This window comes from Symsagittifera roscoffensis, chromosome 5 (genome assembly GCF_963678635.1).
Source record: "Symsagittifera roscoffensis chromosome 5, txSymRosc1.1, whole genome shotgun sequence".
Taxonomy (NCBI): Eukaryota; Metazoa; Xenacoelomorpha; order Acoela; family Convolutidae; genus Symsagittifera; species Symsagittifera roscoffensis.
In genome coordinates, this window is record NC_087066.1 from 18,102,877 (window position 1) to 18,123,266 (window position 20,390).

At 36.2% G+C, this 20,390-nt stretch overlaps 2 protein-coding genes across 2 annotated transcripts in view; one reads left to right on the top strand and one right to left on the bottom strand.

Annotated features, from left to right (window-relative positions):
• Window positions 1-527: 527 nt before the first annotated feature.
• Window positions 528-20,390, bottom strand: part of LOC134845476 (protein unc-79 homolog) — a 117,003-nt gene continuing 97,140 nt past the window's right edge. The window contains exons 22-33 of the mRNA XM_063862370.1: window positions 17,164-17,455; window positions 17,042-17,096; window positions 16,662-16,844; window positions 15,200-15,962; window positions 14,818-14,946; window positions 13,982-14,149; window positions 13,375-13,389; window positions 9,886-10,226; window positions 8,722-9,016; window positions 5,829-5,948; window positions 1,898-2,086; window positions 528-1,156 (exon numbers count right to left, since the gene is read on the bottom strand). Coding sequence (XP_063718440.1) covers window positions 1,040-1,156; window positions 1,898-2,086; window positions 5,829-5,948; window positions 8,722-9,016; window positions 9,886-10,226; window positions 13,375-13,389; window positions 13,982-14,149; window positions 14,818-14,946; window positions 15,200-15,962; window positions 16,662-16,844; window positions 17,042-17,096; window positions 17,164-17,455 — 2,667 coding nt within the window. The 3' untranslated portion in view covers window positions 528-1,039. The remainder of the gene's footprint in view (window positions 1,157-1,897; window positions 2,087-5,828; window positions 5,949-8,721; window positions 9,017-9,885; window positions 10,227-13,374; window positions 13,390-13,981; window positions 14,150-14,817; window positions 14,947-15,199; window positions 15,963-16,661; window positions 16,845-17,041; window positions 17,097-17,163; window positions 17,456-20,390) is intronic.
• On the top strand, window positions 6,427-8,479 carry LOC134845478 (protein scabrous-like). Its single transcript, XM_063862373.1, has 5 exons — window positions 6,427-6,677; window positions 7,043-7,269; window positions 7,521-7,693; window positions 7,783-7,981; window positions 8,258-8,479. The coding sequence occupies exons 1-5, from the start codon at window positions 6,508-6,510 to the stop codon at window positions 8,389-8,391; spliced, it is 903 nt and encodes a 300-aa protein (XP_063718443.1). The 5' UTR covers window positions 6,427-6,507; the 3' UTR covers window positions 8,392-8,479.

Here is a 20,390-nt window from a genome sequence, read left to right on the forward strand (position 1 = left end):
GCATCGCATGCGCAGAACGGTATTAATACAAACGATAGAATTTGTAATTTGCATGCTACGAATTTCCAATACATACTGGGCGACATTGCAAACGCAGCAGCAATTTTTTAATGAGACAAAAAATGTTTTAAAGTGAATGATTTGAAATTGTGCAAAAATCATGTGCTTGCTGTGATAGATACCAAAATTTGTCAACCTGCCTGGAAAATAAGCTAGAAAAAAAATTTCTCAAAAAATTTTGGTCAAAAATAACGCAAAAAATGGAAAATGTTTTATCGAATTTATTTTTTGGAACTAAAAGTGGCACCTTGATTTAAACACAGTTCGGTAAATCGTTGACTTTTTAAGGTTAACAAAGAAAATAAAACTGAAAAATAAGCCATAAAAATACCTTCGTTAGATCAAAACTGATTTTTCCGGGTTAATTTCAGACAACATTTGCTGGCAACCTAGCAAGGAAACTCGAATTTACTTGCAAGGTAGACTGAAATGGGAAACTGTTGCTGAAATGTGATCAAATTTGCCCTTGAACGCGTTAGTCTGTAAGATTTTACAGTTTCTTCATGTTTTTCTTTCCTTTTGAGAGGAAAGACTTAGCAAAAATCTTGATGATGCCTTTTCAATGTGGCCCAGTGTAGACAAAACTAATTTACCATCAAAATAACATTCAAGCATATTGCACCATTTAATTATTGACATTTGGCCATTATTTAGCTAAATTTTATTTACAAAACAATTTCTTTCTGCACTGCTATCTATATATTGTATCGATTGACAAAAATTGCACAACTGCTTTTTTAAATAGTTAGAAATTAGACAACTTGGTAAGTAATTTGAAAAGCTTATTCTGAACTGCAGGTTACTATGACCAAACAACTGAAAAGAATTTAAAATGGACTTCTGTTTCTTTGCTATATATATTTTTTTCAGCTCCGTTTTATCTCTTGAGTTTATATTTAAACAATAGTTTTTGCTAGTGAAAACTGAATTCAGCAGTAAACTTTCGTTCCAGTTATCTGTTCCAGATTTAGTCATGGTTTTATATGGTGAGAAATGTAGTGGACACATTGGATGTCTGCAACTCCACTTGGCTGATCTTAAACTGGAGTCGGTTGAGCCACCTGGCAATCACGTGGTTGTTCTGTTTAGTGTCTCCCTGAAACAAAAGCACAATAACAACTTTCAAATAGCATTAGAACTTTTCACTGATAAAGATTTTCAAAAAATGAGATTCATAACACTTCATAACAGTCCGCAAAAAAAAATATTTAAAAAATTACATCAAAATAGAAAATTCCAAAAGAATTGGTTGTTAACTGGAAACGCAATAACCCAAAAAAAGGATTAGAATGTTTTTACGAATTCCAAAAACAAATGCCTATTTGAAATTATAGTCATATCGAGCTTCCAATAATTAAGTGATTCGTGAACCGCTTAAAATTGAAATAGAGGCGAAACTGTGCTCCGCAAACACTTGCGTGCACACAAAAAAGCAGCTATCAATTGAAATAAAAAAAAGAAATAAGCCACGAAGTAGCAAAAGCTACGTGTCGGATTCGATCTGCTCACAATTTTGAGTCTCACGCTGTAACCACTCAGCCTCGGACGCTCATTATTCTCTTAAACTGTCCTCCAATAACGCAGCTACATATGCTAATAAATTGCCAATTCGATGCAGCAAAAGTAGCATCAAATACAAAAAGACACAATTTTGCATGTAACAAATTGGAAAGCATAAATGAAAGCAAGGTTCATTTAATTCGAAAAAAAAGGTTCGTATTAATTCACTTCGCGAGCAGGCTTGCTAGTGTAAACATGCTTGTTTATGTATAGATAGTTACATGAATTTTTTTTTTAATTGGTCCAATCGAACTTTCTGCATTTATTATATAGATACCTTTTTAACACATGGTGGAGCGGCGTTCTCGCAGTTCTGCAGTCTGAGCTGGGTAGTGCTGGACATCTTGTCGGGGGAGTACATGAACAGGGTTTTCCACATAGGTAGTAGTTTGGCCAGCACTGTAGAGTTACACTCCTGCAAGGCCTCAAGGAGGGAGAGAAAATGCAACACCACTGTCTCCGAGTACTGAAATGAGTGGATAATCAAATATAGCCAACAGAAATGGAAAAGAGTCAATGAACGCAAGTAAACGCAAGAAAATATTGACCTGTTTTTTGAAAAAGTCTCAACTTTCGAATTTCAAAGAAAACAATAGATGCTCTTAAAGCTCTTTTAATTTCTTCTTTTAAAAAAATCTTCGCGACCTATGTGAGAGTCTAAAATACGCTCATCGACTCTGATGAAATTTCAGATAAAAGAAAAATTTTAAATTTGTATGTATGATTATAACATTTTTTCATAAAATTAGCCCAAATTGAGAACACTGGAACAATGATATTTTTTTATTCCGCAGGTAATTTCCGCTGGGATGGCAAAAACTCAATATTTGCGACAAACTTTTAATCATTTGTACAAATGATTAAACAAAGCATAAAAACTCAATTGAAACATTATACAAACATCAAAAAACACAGCAAACCGACAGTTGGAAAGTGACTATGAATTCTTGTTAGGTTCATTTCAAGTTCATTCACTGAAAAGAAGTCAAATTACGCTTTCCAATTGCGAAAGCGTATATGGCACAAAAAATTAATGACGTATAGTTTCAAATGTGATTGGTATATGGTAATTTCATATTTCCAGCTTATAGATTTCCAACGAATTAGAGAAAATAGCCCAGTGGTGATGCAGTGTTCTCAAATTGGCTTAGTTTCTTCATTAAAGTGTCATTCTTAAAAGATTCTCGTAGTTGAATTTATCATAGAGTCAATGAACGAAATGAAGACACCTGTATAGGTCGTGTTGATTTTTTCAGGAACAATGATTGAATTTTTATGCATTGTTTGATGCAAATAATTAAAAGTTTGCCGCAAATATTGAGTTTTTACCATACCAGTGGAAATTACCTGTGGAATAAAAAAAATCATTTTCCTGAAAAAATCAACACGACCTATACAGGTGTCTTCATTTCGTTCAATGAATCTATGATAAATTCAACTAAGAGAATCTTTTAAGTATGACACTTTAACAAAGAAACTAAGCCAATTTGAGATTACTGCATCACCACTGGGCTATTTTCTTTAATTCGTTGAAAATCGATAAGCTGGAAATATGAAATTACCATATACCAATCACATTTGAAACTATACGTCATTAACTTTTTGCGCCATATATGCTTTCGCAATTGGAGAGCGTAATTTGCCTTCCTTTCAGTGAATGAACTTGAAATGAACCTAACAAGAAATCAATTGTCAAACTTCAAAAACAAGTTAGTTTTCGGGGGGGGGGGATTTCAGCGTTTTAGAGAACATAGCCAAAAACTCAACAAACGCAAGAAAACAAAAAAATACTGACTTGCTTTTCGAAAAAATCTCAACTTTCTTATTTCCAAGAAATCCAAGATGGCATTAAAGCTTTTAGAATTTCTAAAACATTTTATGATTGACACTTTTTCTTGATGAAATTAACCCAATATGAGAAAACCGGATCAATAGGTAAGCTTTTTATTTCGCTGGGAAATCTGAAGATTAAAGTCCACGTTCCGAAACTAGAAAGTCAATCACGTTGTTCGTGACATTTACACTTTTGCTGTTCGATAGTGGAGTTTGCCTTCCTTTTAAGAAAGAAATGTAATGAACTTGAAAACAAATCATGTCAAAATGCGAACAAGTTAACTCGAGTCTGAACATATTTTACACAGAGACGAAGTTGCACTTCGCAAACACAAGCAAAATATGACCGATAACGCTACTGGGAAAAACTGAATGAGTAAAATTTTGAATCTTCAGAACTTCTTAAGTGACGCACGCCAATTTTGACGCATTAGCAGTACCAGTCAATTTGAAAAAAAAAATTACCAACTAACATGCTTCAATTTATAGAACAGTTTATGGAGCAGCAATAACATGAAAAAATTAAATGTATTGAAACGAAGAAAATAAAATAAATTTCCTCTTTTCATTTTTTCGAAAGTTATGAACGAAAAGAGCATCACTGTCAATTGGCAATGGGTCGAAAAGTTCGGTGGAATCCCTCATGCGCGAAGGACCGAATGCGCGAAAATAAAAAGCAGCCAATCAGATTTCAGCAATATGAAATTTGGAAAGAAAGTAAATATTTCCAGGGACTTGAGTATTGATATTGGCCGATTATAAAAACGGCAAAAATATGCAAAAAAAATCAAATTGTCCTTAACAGCCGCAAAATTGGGAAAAATTTTATATTTTAAGGGTTTTGTAACGAATGAAGCAAGAAATTGTTTCATTTAATTCATTTAAATTGAATATGACAATTGCTTTTTTTTAAAGTGACTTTCGTCTAATTATGTTTTCGGTTTTTCGCACACGATTTTTTTGCACATTCGGTCCTTCGAGCATGAGAATAGCCCCCGGAAAGTTCATTCGATTAGTTGCAAAAATTTTTTGGTCAGTAAACAACTAATTGTCATCATTCTCCTTTTCAATGAGCTATTTTCAGGCTTATAAGATTAAGTGTTTAGGTGCCAAGAACGTTGGAAATTGTAAGCCTTGAACAAGTGATCAGTGGCGCGCTCAGAAAAATACTAGTGGGGGCGTTTTTCGAAAAATTTTGAATTTTTTTGGGCCTTTTTTTATTAGGTCGATCAATTTGACTACCAGCGACCCAAAAATACTAGAAAAACTTTTTATACACTTTTTGGAAATTTGTGACAAAAAATTTTGTTTTACGCCTTGCCAATGCAATTGTTTGCATCTCAATGTACAAGTTTTCAATCCTTGTCGTCTCAGAAATGCTCAGAGCTCATTGTCCCGACTTCTGGAGAAAATAAGGAAATGTTTCTGGCTTGTTGCTTATCCTCTCCAGACAAATCTGAAAGTTACTCTGGACAATTTTAAACTAAATTTTAGATCTGTCAGTTATTTTGACCAAATGTCAAAAAAAGTTGTGTTTTGTCTGTCATCTGTCGAAGTAAAATTATGGGACTAAAATTGGAATTACGATGGTCATTATAATTAAAACTGAGTCAAGACAACTCGTATCAAGGCGAAGCCCTAAATATTCCAACTGCCGAGGTCTATGGAGCCGTAATAAATTTTAAAAAATTCAATTTATTAAAGCAAAATAACTTTTTTTTTAATTTGAGATTTTTTGTGATTATCATCCCCCCACGCCATATTAAGTACAAAGTGATAAATTTCGCTCCTAGTAACAAATCAATTATGGCAAATGAGCTTCATTCAACCAATTTGGAACGATTTCTATGACGGATTAAATCTCCGCTTACACGTTAATAGCGCGAAATATATCGCGCGTTAATTGTCCCAACTTAGCCAAAAAGGCAACTTTTAAACCCCCATATTTCATAACTCCACGAAAAATGATCACGGGTGAAATATCTTTCCAAGCTCAGGACAACAATACTTACTGAAAGATAATAAAAAATCCTGTCAAAAATGGCTAGTTAAAAAGTAAAAATTTGTCTGAAGAAAAAAAACCACCCCGAGCTCAAATATTCTGTTACTTTCGTTAAGAAAGTCGGAACAATAATAGTCTAACAATAATACTATAATACTATAACAATAATACTATAACACAAGCATTGCTTGTGTAGACCTTTCCTTAAAAAATCATCACGACCTATACCAGAGTCTGCACTACGACGTTTATCGCCTCTTTAAATAAAAACAGAAAAATAACCAGAATTTACTTCGTCTAAAATCGGAAGTTTCCTTCGTGCTTTAACACTAATGAAACTATTTCCGAGAATTTAACCGCATGCTGTAATTACCGATTTGGAGAGTGAGAGTAGCTGGAGGATTCCGGGCGTAACTTTTCCCCAGAACTCCAGCACAGTCGTCTCCCCAGAAGCATCTGCCCCTCCCAACTGCTCCAGGTACACTGTCCACAGCTTAAACACAAAAACAATACACCAAAAGCAAAAACACAAACAAACATAACAACGATTGTCCATTTAACGTACTTCTCATTGAATTTTAATGACCAAATCAATATACCATGGTTTTAATGTTTTTAACAAAACATTTTTGATCAGGGGGCTTTGCTGTTTTGAGCTAGTTTTAACGACAAAAAACCCTATATAATCAATGAGAAGATTCTAAAACTCAAAATTTAGGTTTACTTTTTCTTCAAAACAACTCCGTTCCTGAAAACTTTTCCAAGTCTTTACTCTAGTCTTTACTCTAGTTTAAAAAAATTGCGGCACACTTAAATTATAAAAGCTAAAACTAAAATTGCCAATCCATGAAGAAAGACGCCGAGTCGTTCAATGGATTCAAATCACAAATGATCAGAAAAAATGGAGCTTTCAGCAGGTGCCCAATAACAGCGCTCGCGTTTCCAGATGTCCATCTACCTGGCAATAGAGACTATAACTTCATTTATTTACACAGCGAAGTCTATATAAATTATTCAGCAATTATTCATTTAGATTCCTGCTATATTTCATAATGGCAAAACTAAGCAAAATGGTATTTCTTGTGTTTCACATTTACTTGATAACTTATGTCGCATCTTCTGGATTCGAGTATTATTACATGACAGATGTGGATATCAATTTGCACGCTGAGGAGCCAGTGGAGACCAACTGGATCACACTGGACTCTCAATGCCGCATACGGTCAGTGATCATCGTTCAAAAACACTTTTAAAAAAATCGACAATTTTACTTTTGAAATTAATATCGGCTCAAGGAAAGCACTTTTAAAAAAATCAGGTAAAGAACAGTGATTTGAAATCCGGAAAATCATCCAGTGCCACATAAAGTATTTCGATTTTTTTTTAGAAAACTAAATTTCCTCGAAAAATTTGCATGTTTTCTAAAATATCTAATTACCTTTAGCTGCCACTGAATGATTTTTCAGTTTTCAAATCAGTGTTTTTACCTGATTTTCTCGTAACTTCATGAGTATTTTGAAACTGCTTTTCTTGAACCGAAAAAAAATTAAACAAAAATGCTTTTTGGAAAAACCTTCATTTTATTAGATGCTACGAGACCAGCAGCACCAACTGCAATGCTGCCTTTTTCGATGAGCTCAGCGGACGATGTGGCCTGTATGAGCTCAATGGGGTCCACAACAAGATCATGAGATTGCATGACGAAGACTCACTGCGGGTTCCAAGTGACTCCAAGTGGATCTTCAAGTACGCGAGCGAGGACCCCGGGTGGGTGTTGGTGGCGAAGAGAGTGTTTGGCGACATCGACTTCTCAGGTAATTCGTTAACCATCCCAAACACTTTCAGATAACATTTGATATTTGCACATTGATCTCAGCTCAATCGACGATACTCACGTTATAAAAACTGACCAATCCACATAATAGAAAGACTGAACACAATGGAAAATTGTTGATTGGAAGTTACTCTTTTTAATTGGTTTTTAATCTCCACCACTCTGACCTTCAACTCACGAAATACACACCAGTCAACATAACTCAAACACAGTTGTTTTATGTTTTTCCAGGCGCGTCATGGAGTAATATGCGAAATGGAATCACACACAAGAACGACTACTGGGTGGGATTGGAACCCCTGCACCAGCTGACCATTAACGGAAAAGACACTCTGCGGGTCAAATTCAGCAAGGATAATGTCAAGTACCAGGTCACATACCAGGACTTCGTGCTACAAGATCAGGTATAGCAGTCAGCCTAAAATAAATTAAGCTCTGACAGCTTCAAAGCTAATAACACTGCTCCTGGAAATTAAATCATCATCGTTTGTAGAACTCTGGCTACCCTTACACTGTGGGTGCATACATTGGTGACTACTTCGACTGCCTCTCCCTCCAGCAGGGCTACAACTTCACCGCCTCCGATGACGCCACAGCCATTGCTCCATCTGAGGCATGTACAAATGGGAACAACGGGCTGCCCAATTGGTACAACTACGACAATGCTGACTGCAACCACTTCAACTGGTTCGGTATGTGAACAGAACGTGAATTGTGACTCATTTCACTTAACTGCCGCTAATCCTTAATTCGTTCTAGTTGAATCAAAAAACACTTCCTAGCTCAAAATAACACAAAAAAAAACACTCTGTTATTAAAAAACGCCAAATCAATCCCTTGGAATCCTGAATTGTTGTAATGACGAGAAATAAAAACATTACGGCGACATTTATGCTTTCTTAAATGCAAATCTCAATTTTACAACGTCTGCGGTATGAACCGTTTGACAAGCAACGCAATGATTTTAGGAGCCATGGATGAGGGCGATGGGAGTGGTATGACCTGTGACTCATCCTCTGCCAATGGAATGAAGGGATGTCTCTCTGTGTGCAGTGACGATAATACTGCATACTTGGACTATCTCATCGTTGAAGTACAATGAGCAATAGCCAACCAAATGAAAAACGCCAGAAAGCGATCAAAATAATCTCATATAAATGAATAAAACTGAAGTTACTGGATTATGATGTCGAATGTAATTAATTTTAATAATGATTCATTCTATTGTGAGAAGCAGAAGTATCAGCCCATTATGATGTTCCGACTTCGAATTGGCAAGATAGCCAATTATATATTCCGAAATAATGAACCTAACTAGCCGTTTAAAATGAGTAGCTAAGAAAAAACCGTTTCGGATTAATGTTTTGGTATCATATGCTATTCAAAAAGTTCCATAAAAACTTCATCCTCCTTTCTTCAAAAAAGGTCTCACCTGACAACAAATGAATGCGTGGAACAGTGCCGACATCGTCAGTATACTCGACTTCGCACTGTTATGCTCCATGAAGCCAGTCAGCAGCACTAAAATGTACTCTGCAATGTGTGCATTGCACTCCAGAGGGGGTAGGGACTTGAGGACTGAGGGGATGGGTCCCGCCTGTTGGGCGTTGCGGTAGTTGGCGGCCGAGGAGGGGAAGGAAGCTGTGAGTCTGAACGAGTTGAGGGATCCGAGAAGCAGCCATGAGAGCATGCGCACGTAGCCCACACACTCAATGAACTCTTTTGGTCTGAAATAAACGAGGCAATTTAGAAAACGTTCATTTTTTCTTATCTTCATAGCTTTTTTATAACGCGCTTTTCACATTTGAAAAATTAAACATAGCCAACAGACAATTGGAAAAGTCAGTGAACTAAAAAAACGGAAAAAAGTGACTTGCTTTCTGAAAAATCAACTTTCGAATTCCCACGAAAAAAATAGATGGCTTTTAAGCTCTTTGAAATTCTAGAATAATTTATAATTGACACTTTTTTTAAAAAATTAACCCAACGTGAGAATACTGGATCAATAGGTAACATTTTTGTTTCGCTGGGAAACCTGATAAATAAATTCCATTTTTGAAAGTAGAAGTCGATCACGTTTTTCGTGACCTTTGTAGTAGTTAGAACATAGTTGAAAGATGCCCGAGGGAAAAAGAGCCCAGCCTGAGGGCACGAAGTTCCCAATGGCTGCGGTTTTGCCCGAGGCCATCTTCAACTATGTTCTAACTGTTGAAGAGTATGTTTTTGCTCTTTCTGAGGGAAAGATGCCAGAAAATTGAGAAACTATGCAAATGATTTCTTTTTTTATTCATGCGTTCTAATATTTCATTTTTCATTCATGCCTTGTCGTGAAAGAACATATGTGAAAGAGCAAAAACATACTCTTCACACTTTTGCTGTTCGATAGTGGAATTTGCCTTCCTTTTAACAAAGGGAAAGAACTGAACTTACAGAGAAATCAAAAGTCAAACCGCGAAAAGGAAAAATTGAGCTTGAACAACTGACTTTTCCTTTAAAAAAATCATTTCGGAGGCAACAGTCTCAATTCATAATTTGGCAGTTAAGATCCTCACAGAACTCGCTGTTTAGGATAGACAGAGACACTGAAGCTGCTCACCCTTGTTGGGTTGTACCCGGCGGACTGAACAACCAGGGCACAAATTGTTTACAATTAGCCACTGGATCCCTGCACAACACACATGCTATTATCTGAGCCACTCCTGTTTTCAGCTCTCCGCCCAACGTATCCTCGTGTAGAGACACGTCCATACTAGAAGTTACTCCTGGTTGCGGATTACTGTGGGAGTAAGGGTAGTTGTGGTTGTTAGAGGCTCCTGGGAATGAATGAGAGTGTCCGGTGAACGCTACTGTCGGAGTCCAGGAGTGGTTGTGAGACGATGTCGTATGATTGCCACTCGCTCCGAGGAGGTTCGTTGCATTCATGGTTCGCGCATTTGCCTGAAACCAATTCCCGACTCGTAAAATTACTGCAAATAGATTATGAGCTATAGACTAAAAGACAGGCCCTGCGGTTATTTCTCTCGTAATTGGAAATTACCTCTTTATAAGATTAACGAACTTTTATTGACCATACTTGTCTCCATGACACAAGTTTCAAACAGTTTTTGTATCAAGCCAGCGTCAAATTTGACGAACACGTCCAAAACTATCTAGGCGCCAAATGCTATCTAACATTTGGAGTAGAAACATTAAACATTCAATGGTATCTAAGGGTCGGACCAACTTCACTCATTCGTACATTGTATGAGTATAGTTACGCGAAGACGAAAAAAAACACTATAAATGCATAGAGAGAGGAGCCGTTTGCTGATCAAGTAGCACAGAATACACTAAACACGGTAATTATTTTACCTAAAGTTAAAAACAGACCCAAAAATAATGCTTTTTGTTCCGACTATTGATAATGGTGAGGAATTTCGTATTCGTTTTTGCTTTCCACGCAAAAACAGGTACCACAAATAATCATCGGACTGGATTGAATGATGTATCATATTAAAGCTTTTTTTCGTGATTCGAACCACATAAAAAAATTCTTTCTAGTGTTGAGAAAAACCGATTTGAAACTTTTTGTTTTTCGTCTTATTTCGAGCAACGAAAGCCAGCAAGCAGGCTTATTTATGCTTATTTTAAGGCGTTTCAATAGCTTATTTAGAATTAATTTTAATTTTACTCGAGTAAAACTAATTTGTGGAGATTTTTAATGCCGTTTTGGAAATCAAAAACCTCAAAATTCACAATTCAATACACTTTTTTGTTTTTCTAGTTGTTTTTCTTATTGTTTGTCTATTTAACTATGATTGCCGAATATGCCAAATAATAGTTTTACGTCAGATCCTTTTATCACACCACGCATAAAAAACTACACTAATTTGAAAAAAAAAACTTTTTTTTCTTTTAAATTTTTGAAGACTATGGTCGGAAAATTCTGTGCTACTTGCACAATAACCGGTAATCCTTGTTTATCTTTTGAAATTTGATGTATTTTTATAAAAAATGTTCTGCGAAATTCTTGAGATGAAACTTTGTTAAATGCATTCTAAAACAGATTGAGAGCAAGCTATTTTAAGCAGAGTTTGGGTCCAAGATTGATTCAGTGAAAATCAGTCTGAAAAACCAAATCAGCGTTTCTCAATACTAAGATTACTTTCTTGAAATTGCTTTTTGGAATCCTAGTCAAAACTGAGAGAGTTTTTATTATGGCACCTCACTCGATACCTACAACCATTCTTTGAGGTACCTGAAATCGAGAGAAAACGCAAGCGCAATCCGCAATCCTTTACATTCTATGAGTGGTTGGAACGAAGAAACCTCTAAAATCAGCATTCATTTCAGGCATTTAAGCAGCACGGATTTTATTATCTAATCAAAACGAAGAAATTTCAATTTTTTTAACGAATTTTTCTCAAAAGTTACTAGTGGACAAAAAGTTGAGAACAATAGTTAACTAGAACGTTTTAACAGTCGATGAACGTACTTCAGACTTTTATATAGGTGATGAGTTTTTTCAGGAAAAGCCTTATGATTTGTAAAGGCTCAAATGTACTTTTTTGCGGTTTGACTTATGATTTCTTTTTAATTTCAGTTAAATTCATTTGTTAAAAGGAAGGCAAACTCCACTATCGAATAGGAAAAAGTCATGAAAAACGGGATAGACTTCTAGTTTTGAAAGTGAAATTTACTTTTCAGATTTCCCAGCTAAATAAAAAAATTAATATTTTGACCGTTTCCTCAAATTGGGTTAAATTTATCAAAAAATGCTTGTCATAAATTGTTATAGACAAGCATTTTCAAGCTATTTGAAAAAAAGTTTTAAGGCCATGTTTTTTCTTTGAAATTCGAAAATTGATACTTTTCCAAAAAAAATCAGCATTTTTTTGTTTACTTGGGTTCCTTGACTCTTTTACACATCTCTGTTAGCTATGTTTGGGTTTACTGGTCTCCTATTTTACTGGCACTTCAGTTTCCTGAACGCAACCAGAAAACACCTATTAAGGTCTAGTATTTCGTTCAGCTTAATTTTGTATTTTGGTTCCGACCATTGAAAACATTGCCCTTATCGAACAAAAAACAAGTAAAGGTCACAAAAAACGTGATCGACTTCAAGCTTCCAAAATGGAACTTAATTTTCAGATTTCCCAGTGGAATAAAAACCTACTTATTGATCCAACTTGGTCAAATTAACTTAATTTCAACAAACAAGTGCGGTCATTATCTCAACGAGCTCTAAGGTCATAAGTTTTTTTGCTTTGAAATTCGAAAATTGATTTTTTTTTTGCGTTTACTTGCGTTCATTGCATCTTTTCCAATTGTCTTTTGGCTGTTTCAAAATTGTTAATTATTGTGCGACAGTCGGTTGTTCAGACACTCGTTTCTAAAATTGTTAGGCTGTTTAAGTCATTCATTTTGAAATAATCTATTCCAAAAAACAACCCAGTTTTTTTGCACAGTTTCCACTTTCGTAATCAAAAGAAATCAGAACTCAAATTGAGCGTGAACAACTTTTTAAAGACTTATTCCTGAAAAAAAATCATCACGACTTATATAAGTGTCTTCCTTTCACACCTAGTCATTCTTTCGAATATTTAAGGACTAAGCTAATGAAGCGTTTTAGTGCAAACGATCTTCAACATGTTCTAAGTCTGCTTTTTAAACCGAACAGAATCGACTATTTTACACGCAGCGCTGAGCAATTATAATCCAAATTAAATCGTGGGATCGAGGATCTTAGCATAGTATGTTTAGGGAGATTATGTTAACTTGATCCACTTCTAAGCAACTTCTTTTCTCGTCCCTTTTAGCGTAAAAATAACCAAGTTTGAGAAAAACGCATTTTAAGTTTCAGGTTTTATTCATTTTGTCAGGATAATCTAATCTAAATCAGTACCGCAACTCGCTTTTTAAACATTGTTTGATCTGCTCTTTCTAGAATTTATATGCACTGATTTGCAAACAACCGGTGCAAAAAGCCTGCTCCTAGTTGATAATTAACAAAAAATAAAAACAATAGGAAAAGGATACTCGAGCTGTTTAGTTCGAATGCAGGTTTAAATTAAGTAACATTGAAGAACATTCAGTCAGCTATTACCTTTTGACATAGTTCCTTCAAACAGCGAAAAGACACATGACAATTGATTCCTCTAACACAGAAACATAAAATATTTCCTGATTCCCATAGCAAATTAGACTAGCCTTCCATTCGTCCACTAGAATTAAACATTTTAACTATTCAAGTCTTCAACTCATTGATTTTCATTTAAATTTAAACATTTTGTGTACTAGTAAAAACCAACACACGAGCTTCTCAGCTCTTTACGGAGAACCGCTGCTGCACCGTCCTTGGCTAAGAATTAAATACGAGTATTTTTTTGGATTTTTTTCTGGGCTAGGTAATGTCAGCCTCAAGCAACGTTTTCTCTTTTCAAGCTTCTAGCACCATACTATAGACACATTGCCTTTCATGCTGCTTGAAAGAGCCAACCTGCTATGTTAAAATAGTGAAACACTAAACAACTCCATTCATAGGTGAAATAATAATGACATTTGAATGCTCGATTTATCACAGATATTGACAAAAAAACTATTCAATTTGACAAGAAACGTTTACTTGTTCTAGAATAATCTGCAAACATTTATTTTGCTCTAGAGTGATCTGAAAACATGGATTTCTTCTAGAATATTCTCTGATTACTCACTCTGACTTTATTGATGGTGTGTATGTCACCGAGGAATTCGAACAGGTCATAAAACATGGAGTGGTAGTAGGTGCCACTTCTTAGTACTTCCAGAAGCACAGATGGGTGTGGGTGGGGACTGCCCTCGTGCACTTCTGGGCCCCCAAAGCGCAGGTCCAGAATCGCAAACTGAACAGAAACACGAACATAATTGCCAATTAAGACAATTTATCCACGGGGGAAAGGACCAACACAAGAGCTGTACAGCTCATCACGTCGAACCGCTGTTGTGCCCCTGTTTTAAGAACTACATGCAATTTTTTTTGTTATTTTTCTGGGCTGGGTATGCTTCACCCTCAAACAACGAGCACGGATCATTGTGGGCCTCGAACATCCGACCTTTCGGTTGAGAGGCGGCGGAGACGTAACCACTTCACCACCGCTCCCCTCAAACCATCCTTCAAGCCATGAAATCTGTAAGTTATTATCGCGAACAGGTTCACTCTCCTATGTCAACTGGACTTGTTAGCAATTATTTTCAAATCATATCGCTATTTTTTTGAATGACCATTGCTTTCAGGATGACACATGCACGAAACATGCTGGATCTTTTTCATCCCTCTATGGTAGGTAAATACTAATCTTCACCTCTATAGCGACTAATTGCGCTACTAGGCGACAAACACGAATAAGGACCTCAGCAACGAGTCTCCGCTTTTTGGCCGAGTCGTGGGGGTGATCATTATTCGTTCTTTGTTTGAACTACAAAAACTAGCTCAGCAATCCTTCTCAGAGACCTGTCAAATATCGGCAATGTTCTGTGTTTGCTCAGTTTTTTTTATAAAATATTCATTTACCTGCACAAGACGCACTAGGTTCTCCACTGGCAGATTGACCTTGAACTTGAGTCCATTCACCAACTCCTGGCAGATGATGCGAGCAAAGAAAGTCTGCCACGCATTGTTGCTTTTCTCATTCTTGTCATTCTAAATTGTAGTGTTTATGAAAATTATCAACTTTTTTTAAATCCCATCTTGCTACTACAATGAATGAATCAGCTAGATTTAAGGGTTTCAGCACTACACTAGCTACTTTCTATTGCAATAATTTATAGATGTCTTAGCAAAATCAAGCTTATCATTGAGCTGTAACCAGTCTATTGTTGCAAGCTCAGAGCTCCAGAAGACAGTTATGTTAACGTTATCGAAAAAGTTACTATTACACAAACATTAGACTTGCCTTCAAATGGAAAACGTAAGATGGCGATCTCACAGACTCCATCAAGTCAAACAACTGATTCACAGTGAACACAGACGCCTGAAGGATATAACTCAACAGAGCTCCAAAAGAGTGCAGCAACACTTGCGTCTTCCCAAGAACTGTCAAGGATCCTGGAATTTTTTCCAACTTGAATATCAGCGATGCTATTTTAAACAGCGGGGTTACATCTAACACTAGCGGCATGCAGGGCGAAAGTTTCTTGAAGAACGCGTCAAAATGTGAAATCAAGTTGGGGGTAAATCCGATTCCCTCGAAATGGATATTGGACATGTATACTGCCATGTTGTTTAGCAAGGTCATCAAGTTTTCAGTCGGAAGAGTCTTCCGCATGTTAAGATTACACAACAGAAGGTCAATCGAATCGACCAATGAGAGTTCGTTGAAATCTACCAGACATTGTGCAATGTACGTAAACACATTATTCGGCACACACTGAGTTATGAACAGCTGGTTGAAGAGTCCATACGGTGCAAGTTGATGTAAAGTGCACCGCATGAACTGTTTTGCGACGTTCAGGCAAGTGTCTCGAACCCATAGTTTACTGTCGGATTGCCACGAGTAGAACGGAGATTGGGCCAGTCGGGCGATGGCGACGAATATGTCGAGAAGGAAGGGGGCACTGCCCACTGGGTCTCGGTAGACGAAGGTCCTCAACACTGTGATGCTGAGACTCAGAGTTTTCTCATCAAAATCTTCAATCGCCGCCTTGCAATCCAAACACCTAATTGCAAAATCCTCTTTCATACAGATTACATACAGAAACTAGTCAAAACTATTAAATAGCACAACAGAATTATACTCAAAAAGAATGCCTAATGACTTAAACCTTAACCTTATCTTAAATGGGGGGAAAATCTAAACCTTTTAGAAACTCCAAACTATAAGAAGAAGAATTTATTTCTCCAAATAATAATATAGCAGAACATCGTTTAATAGCTATTTCTTTTACAATTTAAACAAATAAATAATTTAAACAAATAAATAAACAATGGCTTTCACATTATAAGGAGAGGACAGGCAAAGGGAATAATAAATTCCCACTGAGCACCTACCCTATTCAAGCATCATTTCAAACTGCAAATAGTACGAATATTTTTATATATCTAATTGTCTGCAAGAAAATAGAACAATTATTGCATTAATCTGATAGAAGTCGTATAAGCTGGTTCAAAGTTCCTTTACCCACTGAGAGTGAACCCGAGGTCATCAAACCTTGCATCAACTCAGTAGACGCAGTAAGTATTCTTTTGACTAAAATCTCCGCAATACAAAGGATCGAACTCGAACACCGCACCTCATAATTTCAGGCTTCTTATGTTTCTGACTACGCGAAAAGAGCGTGTGAAAAATCTTAAGCGTTAGTGTAGCAAGCTACTCCAAAAACAAGTGCTTGCCTAAATACTCAAAACACTCGTCTCACCTTCTGAGGACCATGGCTCCTTCGTCTTCATTAAATCTTGCATTGATTGAAAAAGAACTGTTTCGTCTGTTGATTTGGAGAGTGTTAGATGATGCAGCTTTCTCAATGGGTGTATTGGGGGACAGGGAGTGAAGGTCTTTCCAACTGGACACCAGATTGGTCGTTTTGCTGCCATATTCCTTCCTACCAGTCAAAAACAATTTTTATAAGCAAGTATCATGCATGTACATACATTTTATTTTCATATTGAATTTTCTATTAAGCCCAGAATATAGACCAGCAAACTCTCCAGAATTCAATCACGCCTCATATTAAATGTAAAAAAGGAGTAATTTATTTCATTGGTTACCCACAGAAATATTTACAAGTGTCGGACTTACTTGACGTATTTCTTTGGAGACTTGAAAAAAGTCGTCGCACCTTCAGAGCCTCTTCCTGAAAACACTCAGTTCATTGACCACAAATCAGAAAACTCTCTATCATCCATCTTGAATTTTTTTACCTCTCACTTCCGTTTTCACACCATCATGTGACCCATTGACCAATTTATTTTTCTGAATGCCCACTGCACTGGATACGAAATCCACACTAGCTGACGTAGAAGTCCCAACTCGAAAGTCAGGACTGGATTGATGGCGCAATCTGGACCCAGAAGATACGTTAGTTTTGGCCGCCACTTTTTTGCTCGTATCTGCCTTGGAAGCTGTTTCTTCTGGTTTGGCTTGTTGCTCTTCTTCCTCGCTTACGAACTCGTATATCTCTCCAGTATCAGATAGGTTACCATCATCTACAACCTTAATCAAACAGGCATTTTTGATTCCAAATAATACCCACATAAATCCTAACAATGAAAAATCTCCCGTCAGAAATTAATCAGCAAACTATCCCAGGAAAATATACGATGGATAACAGAAAAGCAAACTTTCGCCGCTTTTTCCGCGAGGAGCGGTCGGAGTTTAAAATACACGACTGGCATTGTTTTCTAGTGAAAAATCAAAAATCCCTCCCTTAAATCCAATAGTGATCCAAATAAAGGATTACTTATATGCGAGAAAAGAGAAATAGCCACGAAATAAACCGCAACTAGAGCAGCAAATTGCACTGTAAGTTTTACTGAATGTGCGATCCTGTACTTGGTCGTGCAAAAACCCATGAGCATTGGTATATCATGTGTACGATACAAAAATAATCGTGTAGCACAGAGGCGAAGCTGCTCTTTTCAAACATAAGCGAGGAAGAAGCAAAAAAAGGAGCTCAAACGGGCAAACAAGGTGAAATAAGGAAAAGATTGAAAATACGCCTTGAAAATTTTTTATTGAGATTAGGAGTATCACCTTCTCACATCTGCTCCACGACCGCTTGTAATATTGTTAACACTAGCCTCCAATAAAGCAGCTACAGTTTCAATCAAATTGTCAAGGTTAGGCAGCAAAAATTCGACCAAAAAATAAAACTTTTTAAAAGTTCCGGATTTGATTATCCGACCAGTTGATTAGGAGTCTGACGTCCTTACATCTGCGCCACGGTCGCTTGGAAAAAAACTGTGGCCCAGCTAATGCTGGATCTACCTGTTATAATAATCTTAATCATATATTGTACCGATAAGGAAATACGAAATTCTCAAAATTTCAAAAAAACTGACTTCACGCTAAACCCTAGTGTTTCTCTGCTTAAAAAGAGGATTAATCTCTGATTTAAAAAAAGAACTACTCGCTCTTTCATTGAAGTCTTTATCTCAGATTTGGATGGGTAGTTTTCGAATAAAAGTGAAAAAGATTCCAAAAAACAATTAAAAAAAATTGACATTTCATATATGCAAAAACTTTTCTCTACTAAAGAATGGGAGTAGCCTTTGCTTTACACATCCTGGTTTTTAAATTGAAGATTTCTGCACTTTGTTTTTTAGATTGAACCCTTAATATCAGATTTAGCTAGTAGTTTTCGTGAAGAGACGAAACTTCTCAAAAAAACGGTAAAAATTTCAGAAGGAATTATTCCGAAGTCCATTTTAGTTTTTCTACAAAAATCAGGGTAAACAGATTTCGCAGGGAACATCTTAGCACCATGTTAGTTTTTCAGATTATTTTTTAAAAAAAAAGAGTAACTTTCCGAAAAACGGGCAAAAATTCAAAAATTGGCCTTTTTAGGCCATATTTTTTTCTTGCGCAGGTACCCTTTAACTCAAATTAGGCAGGGAAGTTTTTGAGAAAAATTAACCGAAATGTCAAAAAAGGGGCTTTTATGGGGCAATAACTTATTACCGAAATTAAGGAATCGCCACTTGAGAAGAGGAGATCCCCAAAACTTGTGCTTTTGATGGAAACCTTCATCTCAGATTTGAGCATGTAATATTTAAGAAAATGAAAACAATTCAAAACAAATAGGTCAAAAATCCCCTACAGAACTTTAGAAGGCCGTAGAACGTAAAATGAGGTAAAATGAAAAGAGACCAGCGAAATATGCAGGCACATCGAGACTAGCGAAAGCGCAGCCGGCTTTTCCATTGGTACCATCCTTTCAACAATAGGAAAGCACTGAACTTAAAAAAATCACAGATTAAACCGCGAAAAATCAAAGTTGAGCGTGAACAAATTTTAAGACTTTTTCCTGAAAAAAAAACAAACAAATCAGGAAGACCTATATATAAGTACTCACTATGTTGTTTATATGAGTACTCACTAAAAATGTTTATGATTAAGTAAGCTTAAATATGATTAATTGAAATATAACAAAAGGGCCACCAAATGAGCACATTTATTTGCGACTTGGGTTCAAAAAAAAATCTTCGTAATAACACAATACGCTTCTCTTGTGTAAATATAGGTATATATCGAAAATAACACAGCGTTTCGAATTTTGAGTCTAATACGCGAAACTTTTTTTAAAGAAATTTATGAAGTTTCACAGATCTCAGGCCAGACGAGCTACTCGGTCTTTCTACTAAACGAAAGGAGCTGATTCTGTCAAAGTTCTACGTACCAGTAGAAAAAAACCAGCAATTGACACAACTCAAAAATACTGAAACTAAGCTGCGTTGTGTATTTAACTTAACAAATATCCTATTAAATCGATCACTCCCTGAAAACCATGCAGCCAAAACTTAACAGGTAAAAATTAGAAAAATACAGTTGGAAAAAAATCAACGAACACAAAGAAAAAGTTTTTTCAAGAACTTCATTTTTGAAATATCTTGAGTGATTCGACCACAGCAATCCAAATCACGGCTCAAAGGGCTTTATTATGAACACAACAGAGAGGTAGGTACAATAAGTATGTACACCTTAAAAATTATTAGAAACAGCTTTATTAGGCTTAGTTATGCTCATCGTCATTCGATGTTTGCCTATCGCCATCCGATTTTCATTTCAGTTTGAAAACTGAAGCCCCTCCCGTCAAGTATCAGAAAAAGATTTTAAGCGCCCAGAAAAAAACCACAATCGAACTAAACAAACAATAATTCAACCAGTTTTCTGGATACTTGAAAACATATGCCGCTTCGCAAACACAAGCAAGAAAACTAGCCATTAAAAAAAGCAGCTACTGATACCAATAAGTTGCCAATTATTTGTAGCAAAAATAGCCAAAAAAATGAACCATAGCCAACAGACAGCTGGAAAAGAGTCAATGAATGAAAGTAAAAAAAACCTGACTTATTTTTGGACATAATCTCAACTTTCCAATTTCAAAGAAAAAAAGCTGCCCATAATGCTTTTTGAATATCTAGTACAA

Excerpts from the sequence above, each read along its gene's own strand:
- LOC134845478 (XM_063862373.1), top strand. The coding sequence starts at position 6,508 with ATGGCAAAACTAAGCAAAATGGTATTTCTTGTGTTTCACATTTACTTG. Across the intron at positions 6,678-7,042 it reads GACTCTCAATGCCGCATACG|ATGCTACGAGACCAGCAGCA; the intron begins GTCAGTGATCAT and ends TCATTTTATTAG. Across the intron at positions 7,694-7,782 it reads ACTTCGTGCTACAAGATCAG|AACTCTGGCTACCCTTACAC; the intron begins GTATAGCAGTCA and ends CATCGTTTGTAG.